The sequence below is a fragment of the Phyllostomus discolor genome, chromosome 5 (assembly GCF_004126475.2).
Source record: "Phyllostomus discolor isolate MPI-MPIP mPhyDis1 chromosome 5, mPhyDis1.pri.v3, whole genome shotgun sequence".
NCBI classification, from domain to species: Eukaryota; Metazoa; Chordata; class Mammalia; order Chiroptera; family Phyllostomidae; genus Phyllostomus; species Phyllostomus discolor.
In genome coordinates, this window is record NC_040907.2 from 64219947 (window position 1) to 64232172 (window position 12226).

General features: G+C 43.9%; 1 protein-coding gene across 2 annotated transcripts in view; it reads left to right on the forward strand.

Moving 5' to 3' along the window:
* The window catches only part of DNAI3 (dynein axonemal intermediate chain 3), a 79018-nt gene extending 67227 nt beyond the window's left edge, over positions 1-11791 (forward strand). The window contains exons 19-23 of one of the 2 annotated variants that reach the window (XM_028513546.2): positions 2528-2673; positions 4464-4668; positions 5749-5840; positions 6923-7045; positions 11094-11791. In XM_028513546.2, coding sequence (XP_028369347.1) covers positions 2528-2673; positions 4464-4668; positions 5749-5840; positions 6923-7045; positions 11094-11240 — 713 coding nt within the window. In that variant the 3' untranslated portion in view covers positions 11241-11791. Of the gene's footprint in view, positions 1-2527; positions 2674-4463; positions 4669-5748; positions 5841-6922; positions 7046-11093 lie in introns of those variants that run through there. The other variant, XM_036026363.1, reaches the window with a different exon arrangement.
* Positions 11792-12226: the final 435 nt, after the last annotated feature.

The following is a 12226-nucleotide window of genomic DNA, read 5'->3' on the forward strand; positions in this document are numbered from 1 at the left end:
GGTCCCCTGGACAGACACCCAAAGGGGTGTTATTGATGGGATTAAGGGCATTGAGAGGGGATTAATGTGACCCAAGGGAGGGTCAAGTGCATGCAGAACTGAGACCGATTTTCCACCTTCAATTCACTCCCAATTCTGTGATTTGAAGTTAAATACAAAATTATCTATTGGATGTAATGAATTATAATCAGCTACCTCTATGCTTCTTGTGTTTCTATTTATTCAGTACTTTACTACTGTGCATTGTACACTTATGCATGCCAGGCACCATGTCCGTGGCAGCAGTCCCCACCGCAGCCCCGGGACACAAGCATGAGGCCAGGACTGATTACACACAGGTGGACACTAGTTCCTCCTGGTTTCAGAGACTTTCTGGGGGCCTTTCCTCCTCCTGCAGCTTCCTGAACTGCTTTTGAAAAGACCCAAGATAAACAGGTTTAGTTATTTTTTAAATGAATTTTATTCCATTTATAGAATAACCAATGACAATAAACTTAAAAACCAAAAGCTTTATATTTGAACCTCCCTGATGTTTGTTTTTTTCTTTCTTAATTTCATTTATTCATCAAAGCACCACTAAGAACCTACTATGTACCAGGCACTGGTGATATAAAGGTGAACAAGATACTATCCCCCTCTAGAGGAGTCCCACAGTCTACTAGAAAAGTCAAACACATAGAAGAATGATGACTGATTCTCTTGAGCTGTTAAGAAAAGGCCCTACTGCACTGGCCAGGTAGCTCAGTTGGTTAGAACATCATCTTGATACGCCAAGGTTTTGGGTTTGACCCCCAGTCAGGACACATGCAAGAATCAACCAGTAAATGCATAAGTAAGTGGAACAACAAATCGATGTCTCCTTCTCTGTCTCTCTCCAATCAATAAAAAAATAAATTTTTTAAAAAGGCCCTGTTGAAGAGAGATGCAGTTGAGCTGGATTCTAAAGCGTACATTGCAATTTTTCAGATGAAGAACAACATTTCATGTAGAAAGAGTAACAGGTGCATAAACATGGAAGCCCGAGAGACCAGGGGACAGTGAGGAAACAGGGACATCTCCTGGCCCAACCATAGCAATAAAGAAGGCAACAGCAAAGGAGAGATGCCAGGAAAGACATCCAGGTCCAGGTGGCAAAGAGACTTGGGTGCCCTACTAATTGCAACGGGCTTCATCCTAGACCCACCAAATAATCAGAAAATCACTCTGGCAGGAGGACGGGAGCTAGATTAATTTATTGGTGGTAGTTAACACTCATCTCTGAGGCTTGTGATGTGGGCAGCAAGGAGTGAGAGACATCCAGCTCTGAGGACAGGCCTGGAGGAAAGGAAACCCAAGCAATGGCATGTAAACAGGCCAGAGAAGCTGGAGGCCCCCGGGCCAGGGGCAGAGACTGCAGGGGAAGTCCTGATCTTCAAGTCCAAACCCGCTCCTCTTCTAGTCTCCCCAGTTTTCATAAATAGAAACTCAGCGGAGCCAGTTGCTTTTACCAGAAGCCTGGCTGTTATTCTCATCACATCTCTCTCACTCCTCGTCTTTAAGCCATCTCCAAGCCCTGTCTGTCCTAGCCTGCAAATGTCTCGATTATCTACTCTTCTCCATTGCACCCGCATCCAAGCCAACATCTGCTCTCACCAGAACTACCACACAGCCTCTTCTGGAGTTCCCTCTTTGCTTTTGCCTGCCACTAATCCGTTCTTCCCACAGCAGCCAGAGAATGCTTTAGGAATGTCAATCAGATTGTCTTCTAGGCCTAAAGCACGCATGAAAACATATGACACCTAGAATATAACCTAAGCACCTTTCCTACAAGGCCCTGCATGGTCTGGAAGCACCTGGTCCCTGTTTGTTTTACATGTCTCACCCTGAGATTTCCAGACTCGATCTTACTGCCCTCTTCAAATTTATTAAGACACAAAACACTTGTTTCTCAGGATTTTGGTGTACGTTGCTCCCTCTGTCTGGAATGGCCCCTCCACACCAAAATCTTCTCTGGTCAAACTGCTATCAGGCCTAAGTGACTCACCTTCAGAGAAGACTTTTCTGTGCTTTCAGTCTAATTTATGCATGCCTTTTAAATTTTTTCTTGTAATATTTTTTCATTTGTAACACTTCTCACATGTTTTATTGTGTAGTTTAGAATTTGTGTAGCAAGCACATGTCCATTTTTCCCATTAGATTGTGAGCTCCATGAGGGTGGGATCATGTTTGTTTATTAACCATTGTTTACTCAGCCATCTAGTGCCTGGTGCATAGAGTCAGTGCACGAATTTTTACTGACCAATTGAATGGACAGGAACATGAAGTATTCCTCTGAAAAGTGGCTTTGATGCCACTAGGCATTTTATAAAAAAAGGCATTTTATAAAAAAGAAGAGGAGCTATTCCTTCATTCATTTGCCCCAGCTGACCTGTGGTTCTTTACTCTTTGGTCTCATTCATCATGACCTGTCTGTCCATTGGAAGTCACTTCATTCTTTTACAATTATACGGTGTTATTAAAGGTGAAATGGCCTTTTCTACTCCAACAGCAAGGAAGCCAGTGGGCCTCTACACTGTCCATGATAGTGCTGTCCATGATGGTACTGTCCACACCGTTCAGAGGTCACCTTTTTACAAGGACATCATCCTCACCGTCGGGGGATGGAACGTGGCCATCTGGAAGGAAAATGTCATGGTACGTTGCTTGCAACAGGGAGGAATGGGTGTGTGGTCCTTTGTTATTGAGAAAGACAATGGGAACAATAGGCCGTTCTGACATAACAGTGCCTTTGGGGCACTTTTTAGGGAAATTGAAACAGATGGCCTGGCTCCAGCTTGGCTCCAGCAGAACTACTTATAAGCCCTTTGAAAACCCAACCATTTGCTTTTCTTCCCTGAGGGAAGAAGACATTTTTAAGTCACTTGTTCTCTGAAAGCTAACAGTCTTTTCTTTGAAAATTATATATATATAATGATCAGATGATTATTATTTTTCTTCCCGTTAACATACAAGAAGGGATGCTGATTGTTATATGAATCCCAAGGAGAAACACAAGGCCCGTCACCCTTGCTGCTGTGCGGGGAGTGTGTCAGCAGGTTCAGGAAGTGGGAGTCAGAAAGCTAAAGCATCCATCCCAGCAGACCAGAGGCATGCATGGGTCAAAGTGAGACAGTGCTGAGGAGATCCAGCCGTCAGGGTTAGGGAAGGCCGGGCCCTGACCGATAGAGGCTAAACTGCCAAAAACTAGAAAGACTGAGAAAATCCAGTGAGATAAGGGTGTGGAGAAATCATTATAGTATGTCCCTTTGGTGAGCAATTTAAGATGATCAAAACCTTGAAAAAAATATATATATGCTTTAAATAAATAATCTGTGTAATGTACTTATGTATACATATAAATTTTTATGAATATTTTTTCTTTGCCCTAACACTTTCACTTCTGAGACTGTAACACAAATATCAAAAAAAAGGAAAAAATGCATGTATATATGCACAACTCCTTCACTGAACAAATTAGAAACTACTTCAGTGCCTATCTGCAAAAGAACTTCTGCTTTATACAATTTACTTCTGTATCTCCTCCTCCTCCTTCTTTTACAGTTGGCAAGTGCTAGTTTTGTAATTGAAGGAAAATAAAAAGGAAATCTAGGCAAGTTTGTCCAAAGACCATGCAGGGGCAGGATGCGGGTTACCCACAGAAGCCATGGGGTCTGGGCAAAGTGGGCAAGGTCAGGTTTGAAGGGTCACCTCTTAGGCATTCCTCCTTCCCCAGAGGAAAGGTTGCTTCTTCTGCATGTACTGGAGGGTATGAGACAGTTCGGTTGAGTTCAGTTCCTGCAGATGTAAATAGATAAACGAGCATACCTGGTTGCCAGGTGGAGCACAACAGTGGGACGAAGAAAGCACACTTTAATCTTCTGTCCCTGCAAAAACCTCCCACAGAAGGCAAATCACCCCGTGGTAGAGAAAGGACAAGATGATCTTATGATGCTTTGCTGGTCTACAATCTCTTCCCGATAATATCTGTAAGTCATTGGATGCAGCTCACAGCTAGAATTGGTTTTTTATTTGCTTTTCCTGACTACCAGAGCTGTTTCCATGGAAGCAGACACCTGAGAGCAAAATAAAGGTATAAGCAAAATTTCATAGTCTTTACTTATCCAATATACTCCAATCTCCGGAGGAATATCAATGGACTTCAGTAGCAGTTGGATTATTAGCATCATCAACAGCTTGACTGGAAGGTTTGATCTTTTGTAAAAAGCAATTAAAATAAGAAGAAAAGGGTATTATAAAAATATACGGGAAAGAAGAGAACTCGCAATATATAAAAATCCTACAAGGAAAAGAAATAAGAGCTCTCAGTAGGCATAATTGTGCTGTTACATGAGCATAGCTATCTAAGTTGTATTTGAAATCATTGTGAATATCCCTTTGATAATAATGCAAGCTTTTAATTTGCCTGTTAAAAAATTTGTTTAAAGATCGGACCCCTCCTTCAGTCATCCTGTGCTCCAAAAAGGTACACCTCAGGGCACTGGTCTCTGACAAGGCCCGGAGTCTTCTATATTGGCCGAGAAGATGGATACATTGATATCTGGGACCTTCTAGAGAAAACCCATGAACCAGCCCAGTCACAAAACATCTGTATAACTATGATCACCTGCATCAAACCCTGGACCTTTTCTGGTATGTTAATTCTGGTCAAACAAGCTAAGTCATCTTGCCTTTTTTGTGTAACTCAAGAAAATATTGACATTTACCTGGAAAGCCTCCAGTATTGTTTCTCAGGTTCCTGTTTTTCTTCCCTTCCTCCCTCTTTTCTCTCTCTTCCCCCTCCTGCCTTTCCTTCCCATTCCGCCCCTTCTCTCTTGCACTGTCTTGGATACAACCTGAGCTTCTCTCACTAATTTCCTCATCAACAATTATTTCTGAGACACATTTAGTGCACCGAGCAGAAGGTGATTTTGAATCACACAACGAAAAGCATCCTTCTTATCTTCTCCTAATAATTTATTTCCTTTGTCCCAGTTTCAACCAAGTACTACCTTCTGTTAATTCGATATATTTGCCTCTTTTTAAAGAAGTTAAAAACACCAAAGTGTGTTTTCCTCTCTTTGCTACAAAACATTGCCTTTGCATACATAGAGGGATTACAAGTTTAGGACTTAGCAATTTGAACCAGATTTTCTGAAAATGAGAAGAAGGAAAAACACACACATGATGAAATAAAAATAAAAATGCTCAAACACATTTGGGTTTTATAACCATCTCAAAAGCTCAAAGGGAACAATGTGGTGTTCATTCTAGCTTCTAGTTCTGGCTGTGTCTCTGAAATTCATCTGCATAATCCTTTAGCCCTTCCTGTGTCTTTGGTCACCATTGGCCTCATGAGTTTTCTCTGGAAATCTTTCCATGTGTTTTCCCTGCTTTCCTCCCAGGTCTGCTCAGTGGGCCCCGCCACAGAGACAGTCAGCCTCAGCAAGGGTCCACGCTTGCCCACAGACACAAAGGAAGGAAGATTTGAGATGGGCAGGGTGGCTGACAAAGGCTCAGGGTCTCGGCTTTCATTTCATCAACTGGAAACAATGACTTCAATGTCAATATGGTCCCCACTCATGAATGTCTGACAGAGATGCCAACCAAGGTCATTGTAACCACTGTAGATCCTTTGGTGAACCACAAAACAAAACCACATCTCCTGTTTATCCTCTAAGATGGGTTTCTGGTTGCTGAGTTGTTTCTTTCCCCTATTTTTTTATCTTTCAGCTAAGCAGCAATTTATAGCCATAGCTGATTATTATGGGACTCTGCATATATTAGAAATTCCTTGGACATTAAGTCACCCTTCTGCCAATGAGGTCAGTAACTTTTGGCTTTGAGAATTTATGTGACTGATATTGCTGTGGCATGTTTTAAAAGTGTGTTCAGAAAGGACAGCATTTTTACTTTATAAAAGAACTAAAGACTCATCCAGTCATAAATAAGGGGATGTATTTCTGTTTTATGACTTAAATAGCTTGAAACTGGAAAAAAAACAAGCATGCAATGAAAGGGAAGCCACGTAAATAAAACCCAGATCCAGAGAAGAATGATTTGGAGATTCATAATCATAAGATGTTATTCCTGGGTTGTAACTGAAGGGTGGGACCCTTATGTCAGTGATGCCCTTCCCAGAGGGTGCATTTGACATTTGTACTCCTCTTCCCATTGCCCACCACCACCTCATCCTCCCCCGACTTGGTGTACCACAAGCAGCATGTCTGAAGTGGCAATATTCTGCCCCATCATACCCACTACCCATTGCAGGCAATGTTAATAAGGTGGTTATAAAAAGATCAATAAATAGAACTACATACGCACACATACACCCAACATTAAATATATAGATTGCAATCTGTTGCAAGTCTCAACAACATCAGCCTAGTTACTGCCAGGCAAAACACTTTCCCTCCCCTGGTCACCTTGCCCAAGGTCTCTGTCTACTCTCCTGTTTCTATTCTGACGCCTACACGCCAAGCCCTCCAGGGGACCAGGAACTCAATTCTGCTCCCAGTCCTTTTCGGGTCTACTTTGATGCCCTCATCTGCTTTTTCCAAGTTCTTTTGATGATACAAAATATCCTCTAGTGTAGAAGTGAGAAGGAAGGAAAGGGGAAACAAGTAACTCCTCACTATTCCTTCTACAAAAGTGCAAATTTTTTTGCAGCTCTCTCCTTGCCATCTCACTCCCTTCCTGGAATACCCTAATTCACAGGGTCCAGAAACTAGTTAGCACAGAAGCCCCCAAATTGTGTTACTTTAGTAGTGGACCTGCTAGCGGTATGCCAAAATAGGTAGTGTATCTGGTGAATTACAAGCTGCCAGAAGTCTTCCAGAGCTTTGTGAAGAACATGGCGGGTGTTCGTGTGGGCTCCCCTCACGTGGGCCTGTGTTTCCAACAGGTATTAAGTGTAAGCCACTACTTTCAGAGAGAGGTCAAGCACCTGGAATATGTGAGACAGCGCAAGGAAATTCGTGAGCAAGAAAAGAAAGAAATGGAGCTGGAGCTAGAGAAGAAAAAAATTGTAAGTTAAATTTCAGAAATGGTAGTTGATTTCCTCTAAACCCAGTGGAAATAAGTGTGCTTGGCTTTCACGCTTGTATTCCACAGTTTGACCAGGGAAATTATACCTTTTCACATTCTTCTCTCATCCTCGTGAGAGTCAGGAGGTCATTTGTCCGATTTCCTAGCTTACCACGCAGGCATGAGCAACGATCATCAGACACATAATAAGATCCCGCCTCACTGAAGTTTCTGTAATTTTCTATCACATCCAAGTTTTTCAGATACAATGATCTCCAAAGACCACTTATACACACAATGATTCAAAGTCTGAATGCTTTCATTATACAGAATTTTAACATCTGGTGACTAATGCACTGAAATGGGTAGTGCAAAGAGTGGAATATGGAATCAAGACACGTGAGCTCAAGTGCCAACTCCGCCACTTACCCACCATGAGATCGGGAGCCAGGCTCGTATCCTGGCTGAGCCTCAGTTGTCCTGTCTTTAAAACAGGAATCCTAACAACTACCTTTTAGGATGCCTGCAAGGCTTCCAGTTAAGGAACCTGAGGAATGGTACACTTCCATTAAATGGAAGCTTGTGTACAGATAGACACACAGACAGATAGACAGATATGAATTTGGCTCTAAAATACTGCCGGTGTGAAATCTGGGACAGAGGAGAATTTGCTTCAGTACGCGCTCATCTTCAAAGGCCCTCTGGTGCTGAGTACCCGCCCCCATCCCCCTCCTTTTCAACTTCTCTGTTTGACGTGAGCTCTGTTACTCTATGGGTCTTCCCTTGCCCACGGGAATGTGAGGCCTTTGAACTTGCTGTGTGTTGAGTCTTTCTCTGTTACCTGAGGTCCTCTCAGCCCCTATCGCTGTTTCTTTCTTGCTCACACTCTCCCTTGCCCTTCTGTCCCCAGCGTTTCCGTCCCTAATCCCACCTGTGGTCTCCCAGCAGCAAAATGAGCCTCCTCCGACCCAGCTGCTCACGTGAGGTCCTAGGCCTCAAGAGCACGAGCCCGTGCAAATATTTCAATATGCTGAATTAGCAAATCGATTAAAATAAGTGGTTTTCAACCTTTTTCATGTCACGGCACACATAAACTAATTACTAAAATTCTGCAGCACACCAAAAAATACATTTTTTGTTGATCTGACCAAAAAATAGTTATAATTTTGATTCATTCACATCAACAGTTGGTGTGTGTGTTAGCTGTTGTCATTTTTTAATTTGGCAACCTAACGGAAAAGAGGTCAGTGCCTTGACTAAACAGTCAGGCACTGCATGTTTTAAAAATTCCTGTGGCACACCCGTTGAAAACCGCTGGATTAACATGACCACATATTGATAGCTACTAATTAGTGTAATAAAACAGGGGGCCTTGTTTCAAAAACTGTTTCAAGGTGACAGGTCCAAAAGAATTCCAGTAAGCTAGCTTCTCACTGCTTCCCCCAGCTTGCAAACAGGGGTCTCGGTTGGTTTTCTTTGCACTCACAAATAGTGTTGGAATTTGGTTGTGGGAGGTGATCTGCCACCCTGTCCCCATGCCGGCAATTACCTCTGATTATTATGTGTTTTTAAATACCATCACAACAGCTCCTGCTTATCCATGTTGGTGGAAGCAAGTAGAATTGTGGATGATAAAAAAATAATTTGCCCGTGAAATACTTTTAAAACACCTGAATATTATAATAATCATAGTATATCATGTGTTCAAGTTTCCAAAACTTTTCCAACTCCCTCTGGTGACTTTATCTCCCTTGGACGCCATGCCCTCTTTTAGGTAGAGCTGCCACGGCTCAGGTGTCCTCTGGAGCTGGACTGTGGCTCTGCGAGTAGACTTTAAAGGGCCCCTCTGTTAGCACACAGAACATGAAAGGTTACCAAGGAAAAACAACTAGTATTAGTCAGAAATATCTTTTTATCAGCAACTGCCGATGAAAGGGAACATGGAAACAATGTACCAACCCCAGAGGACTGCCGTGAGGACTAAAGGAGTTCATATATTTATAGCACTTAGCCAGGGACTGGCACACAGAATGTGCTAGTAAGAGTTTGCTATTCGTACCATTCCAGAGGGCAGGAGAACATCACATGTCCGTCCAGCAAGGCTGGTCTTTAGGGGTGCCCCCCAGTTGCCAGGGATTACACTGGGTGCCACAACCCATGATATGAGGGAAATACTACACCCACCTCCTTGTAAACATTGAGTCTGAATTCATTTCTTAAAAAAATAATAGTAATTATAGCTCAAACAGGAAATAGGAATTTTCCTAACTGGAATTTCTGCTGGAGACCCAAAGCTGGGGAAAGCAGCAGTTTCCATGGGGTCCGTAGGCTGTGCCCTCTGTCTGGGACTTCCAAGGGAATTCTGCATCCTCTGGTCAAGTACCCACCCTCCAGATTGCAAAAGGGAAGCAAGAGTTACAAGGAAGGAGACTGAAAGGGGTGTGTTTTTTGGAGAGAGGTGTCAGAGGGCTACGTATTCCCTACTTTCCACTTCTGCAGCAGCAGACTTGTTAGAGACAGCTCGGTGGCCAGGATAGACATTTGGCCGCTGACACCTGGCAGGAGGCTTGCTGAGCCACAGAAATCCAAAGGCCAGGAATTACCAAGTGACCAGAGTAGAATGTCTAAGGAGAGTCTGAGAAACCCGGAGACTAGGGCCTGGACTCCTGAGGCTGGAAAATCTATAGGCAAGAGACTGATTTAAACTGCTCGGACAGAGGCAATGAACTTCTACTGATGGCAGAGTGAGGGTGCTGAGTTTTCCTGGGGCCAAGTGGAGCTCTGGAAAGCAGCTAGGCCTCAGAAGTGCCACAAGGACTTTCTCACCAGGCGAGGCACCCTCTGCAGAAAGAGGCTGAGGGCACACAGTATAGTGAGAAGGCCCCGAGGGGCAGTCTCCACTTTGATATTAAACTTGCCTTCAAATAGCTAACATCTACAACTATCTCAAAGTGACACTATTCCTACTACCTAAAAGTGATAGGAAGTACTATGGGATCTGTCATGTATGTTGCAAAGGACCGGATTGGAAGGATAGTATTTTCCCACTCTCATCCTATCAAGTCCTGCTCTTTTGTGAATTGGTTACTGTCACTAACATTTCCGAAGTGCTTACTGGGCATCAGGCACTATTCCGAGGACTTGATGTGTTTAGTAACTCCTATAACCCTCATAGTACTATGAAGTAGGTACAACAGGGTGTAGACACAAGGAATCTGGAAAAGCAGCTATACTAAGAGAGAAAAAGCAAACATAAGGAAAGAATACGGCAGAGGGAAGGGAGCACCCATCATTGGGAATGCTTAAAAAAGAAAATATCTCTTAGAAATGATTCTCTAAAAACACTAGAATAAAAACTTAGAGTACTGGCCCCCTGGCTGGAATCGGCAAAGACAGGGCTTTGTGACACGGGGCAGAGGCACGGTGGGCAGCGGGTGAGGGCATGCCAAGAGGAGGAGAAACAAAGGCCACTCGAGGGTGACACCTAAAATTCGTCAGAAAGAGGACACAGATGAGGGCACAGCTCTTGAAAATCACAATTCCCCGGGCCGTTGTCACAAGGAACTCCAATGCCACAGTCGTTAGACCAGAACAGCACTAGCACAGACACTGACAGGCCCCAGACCCAGACAGGCTACTCAGCAAGTGGTACATTCGCTGACTAAATGCCCCTTTTTGTTGCTACTCCCCTTCCCAGTGTGCTCCTCCCTCAGTCAGAGGCAGGAGCTCACAGGCCAGCCTGGACTCCCTGCAGCCCCTGAGAGGCCACATCCAGCCCACTGCACGCCGGGTCTGCCTGCCTCCAGGAGACGCCTAGAGGCCACCACACTTCTCCACTCTGTCCCGGCCACTTGCCGTCAGAGCCAGCAGCTCCTCTCCCTGGCTGTCCAAGAGATGCCCTCCCACCTTCCTGCCTCCTGCCCCCTGCCCTCCTGTGACCCCTCACCCCCAGACAGCAGCCAGGCCCACTGTTCAAACACGGCCCCTTGTCATCCTTTGGTATCTGGAACTGTCAGTGTTTTATAGGGATGACTTGTTTCTCCCCCCAGAAAACTTATCAGAAGACAAAAGAACAGCTGGAGGCTGAACTGAAACTGGAGTACGAGAGCTATTTGGAGCTGGAAAGGACCACCCTCATCAACCTGGGCCTGCTCAAGGCGCCCGACATGCTGCCGTCGTTCATGGAGATGATGTAGGAAGCCCTCCCGTGGGGCTGTTTAGGGGGGGTCATGGGCCCTTCTTTTCTTTTTATGCATTGTTTTTTTTTATGTAAGGTGAACTAGCAAACTGAACATCAAACAGGCTTATTTAGAAATAGTAGGCTTTTATCTCATGGCTATTAAAATTTTTGAATTATAACAATTAGTAAGACCTGTTTTGATTTCTAGACTATGTACTGAACTTTGTACCAACTCTGGAAGTTATGGATAATGACACTTTCATTTCCCTTTAGAAATACACAGCTTCAGACACCCCCTCCATTCCCAAGCCTGGACATCCACTCAGAACCCCAATCCCAGTCAGAAGTGGAAATTAAACTCTGCTCCTAATTATCTGGTTGCTTTTGGTCACCTTCCCAAAAAGTACTCCCTTTGGGCCGCTGCACAGATTTCAGGGCATGTGCTAAACAAAATATTAGCAAACTGAATCTGGAAATATATGTATAAAGAAAGGATAACATATGAAGATCATGCTGGGTTTGTCCAGGGAATATAGTTAATTTATCAGCAGAAAATAAATCATTGATTGATTAAAGGAGAGAAATTATGATAACAAGTAGATGCAGGAAAATATTTGATAACACTTGCTATCCATTCCTGATAAAGACAAGAATAAATCCTTAGCAACTACAAAGAGAAGGAAACATTCTTAACCTGACGCAGGGCATCTAAAACAACCTAGGACAAGCAGCATACTCAAGGGTGAAGGTTGAAAGCTGGACTCTGACGTGTGGAACAAGACAGGATGCCCGCCGTCGTGTCCTCTCCTCAGCCCCGTACGGGCCATACTGCCGCAGTGCGGGCATGAAAAGGAAATGGCATGTGAAACTCAGCTGTGAAAGAGCTTGGTGTATCCCAATAAGAGATCCAATGTCAGAAAAGTGACTGATACGGGACGTGGGGCCGGGGGAGGCCAGCAGGAGATGAGACTAGAAGAGAAGCTTGGAGCCAGATTGTAAAGG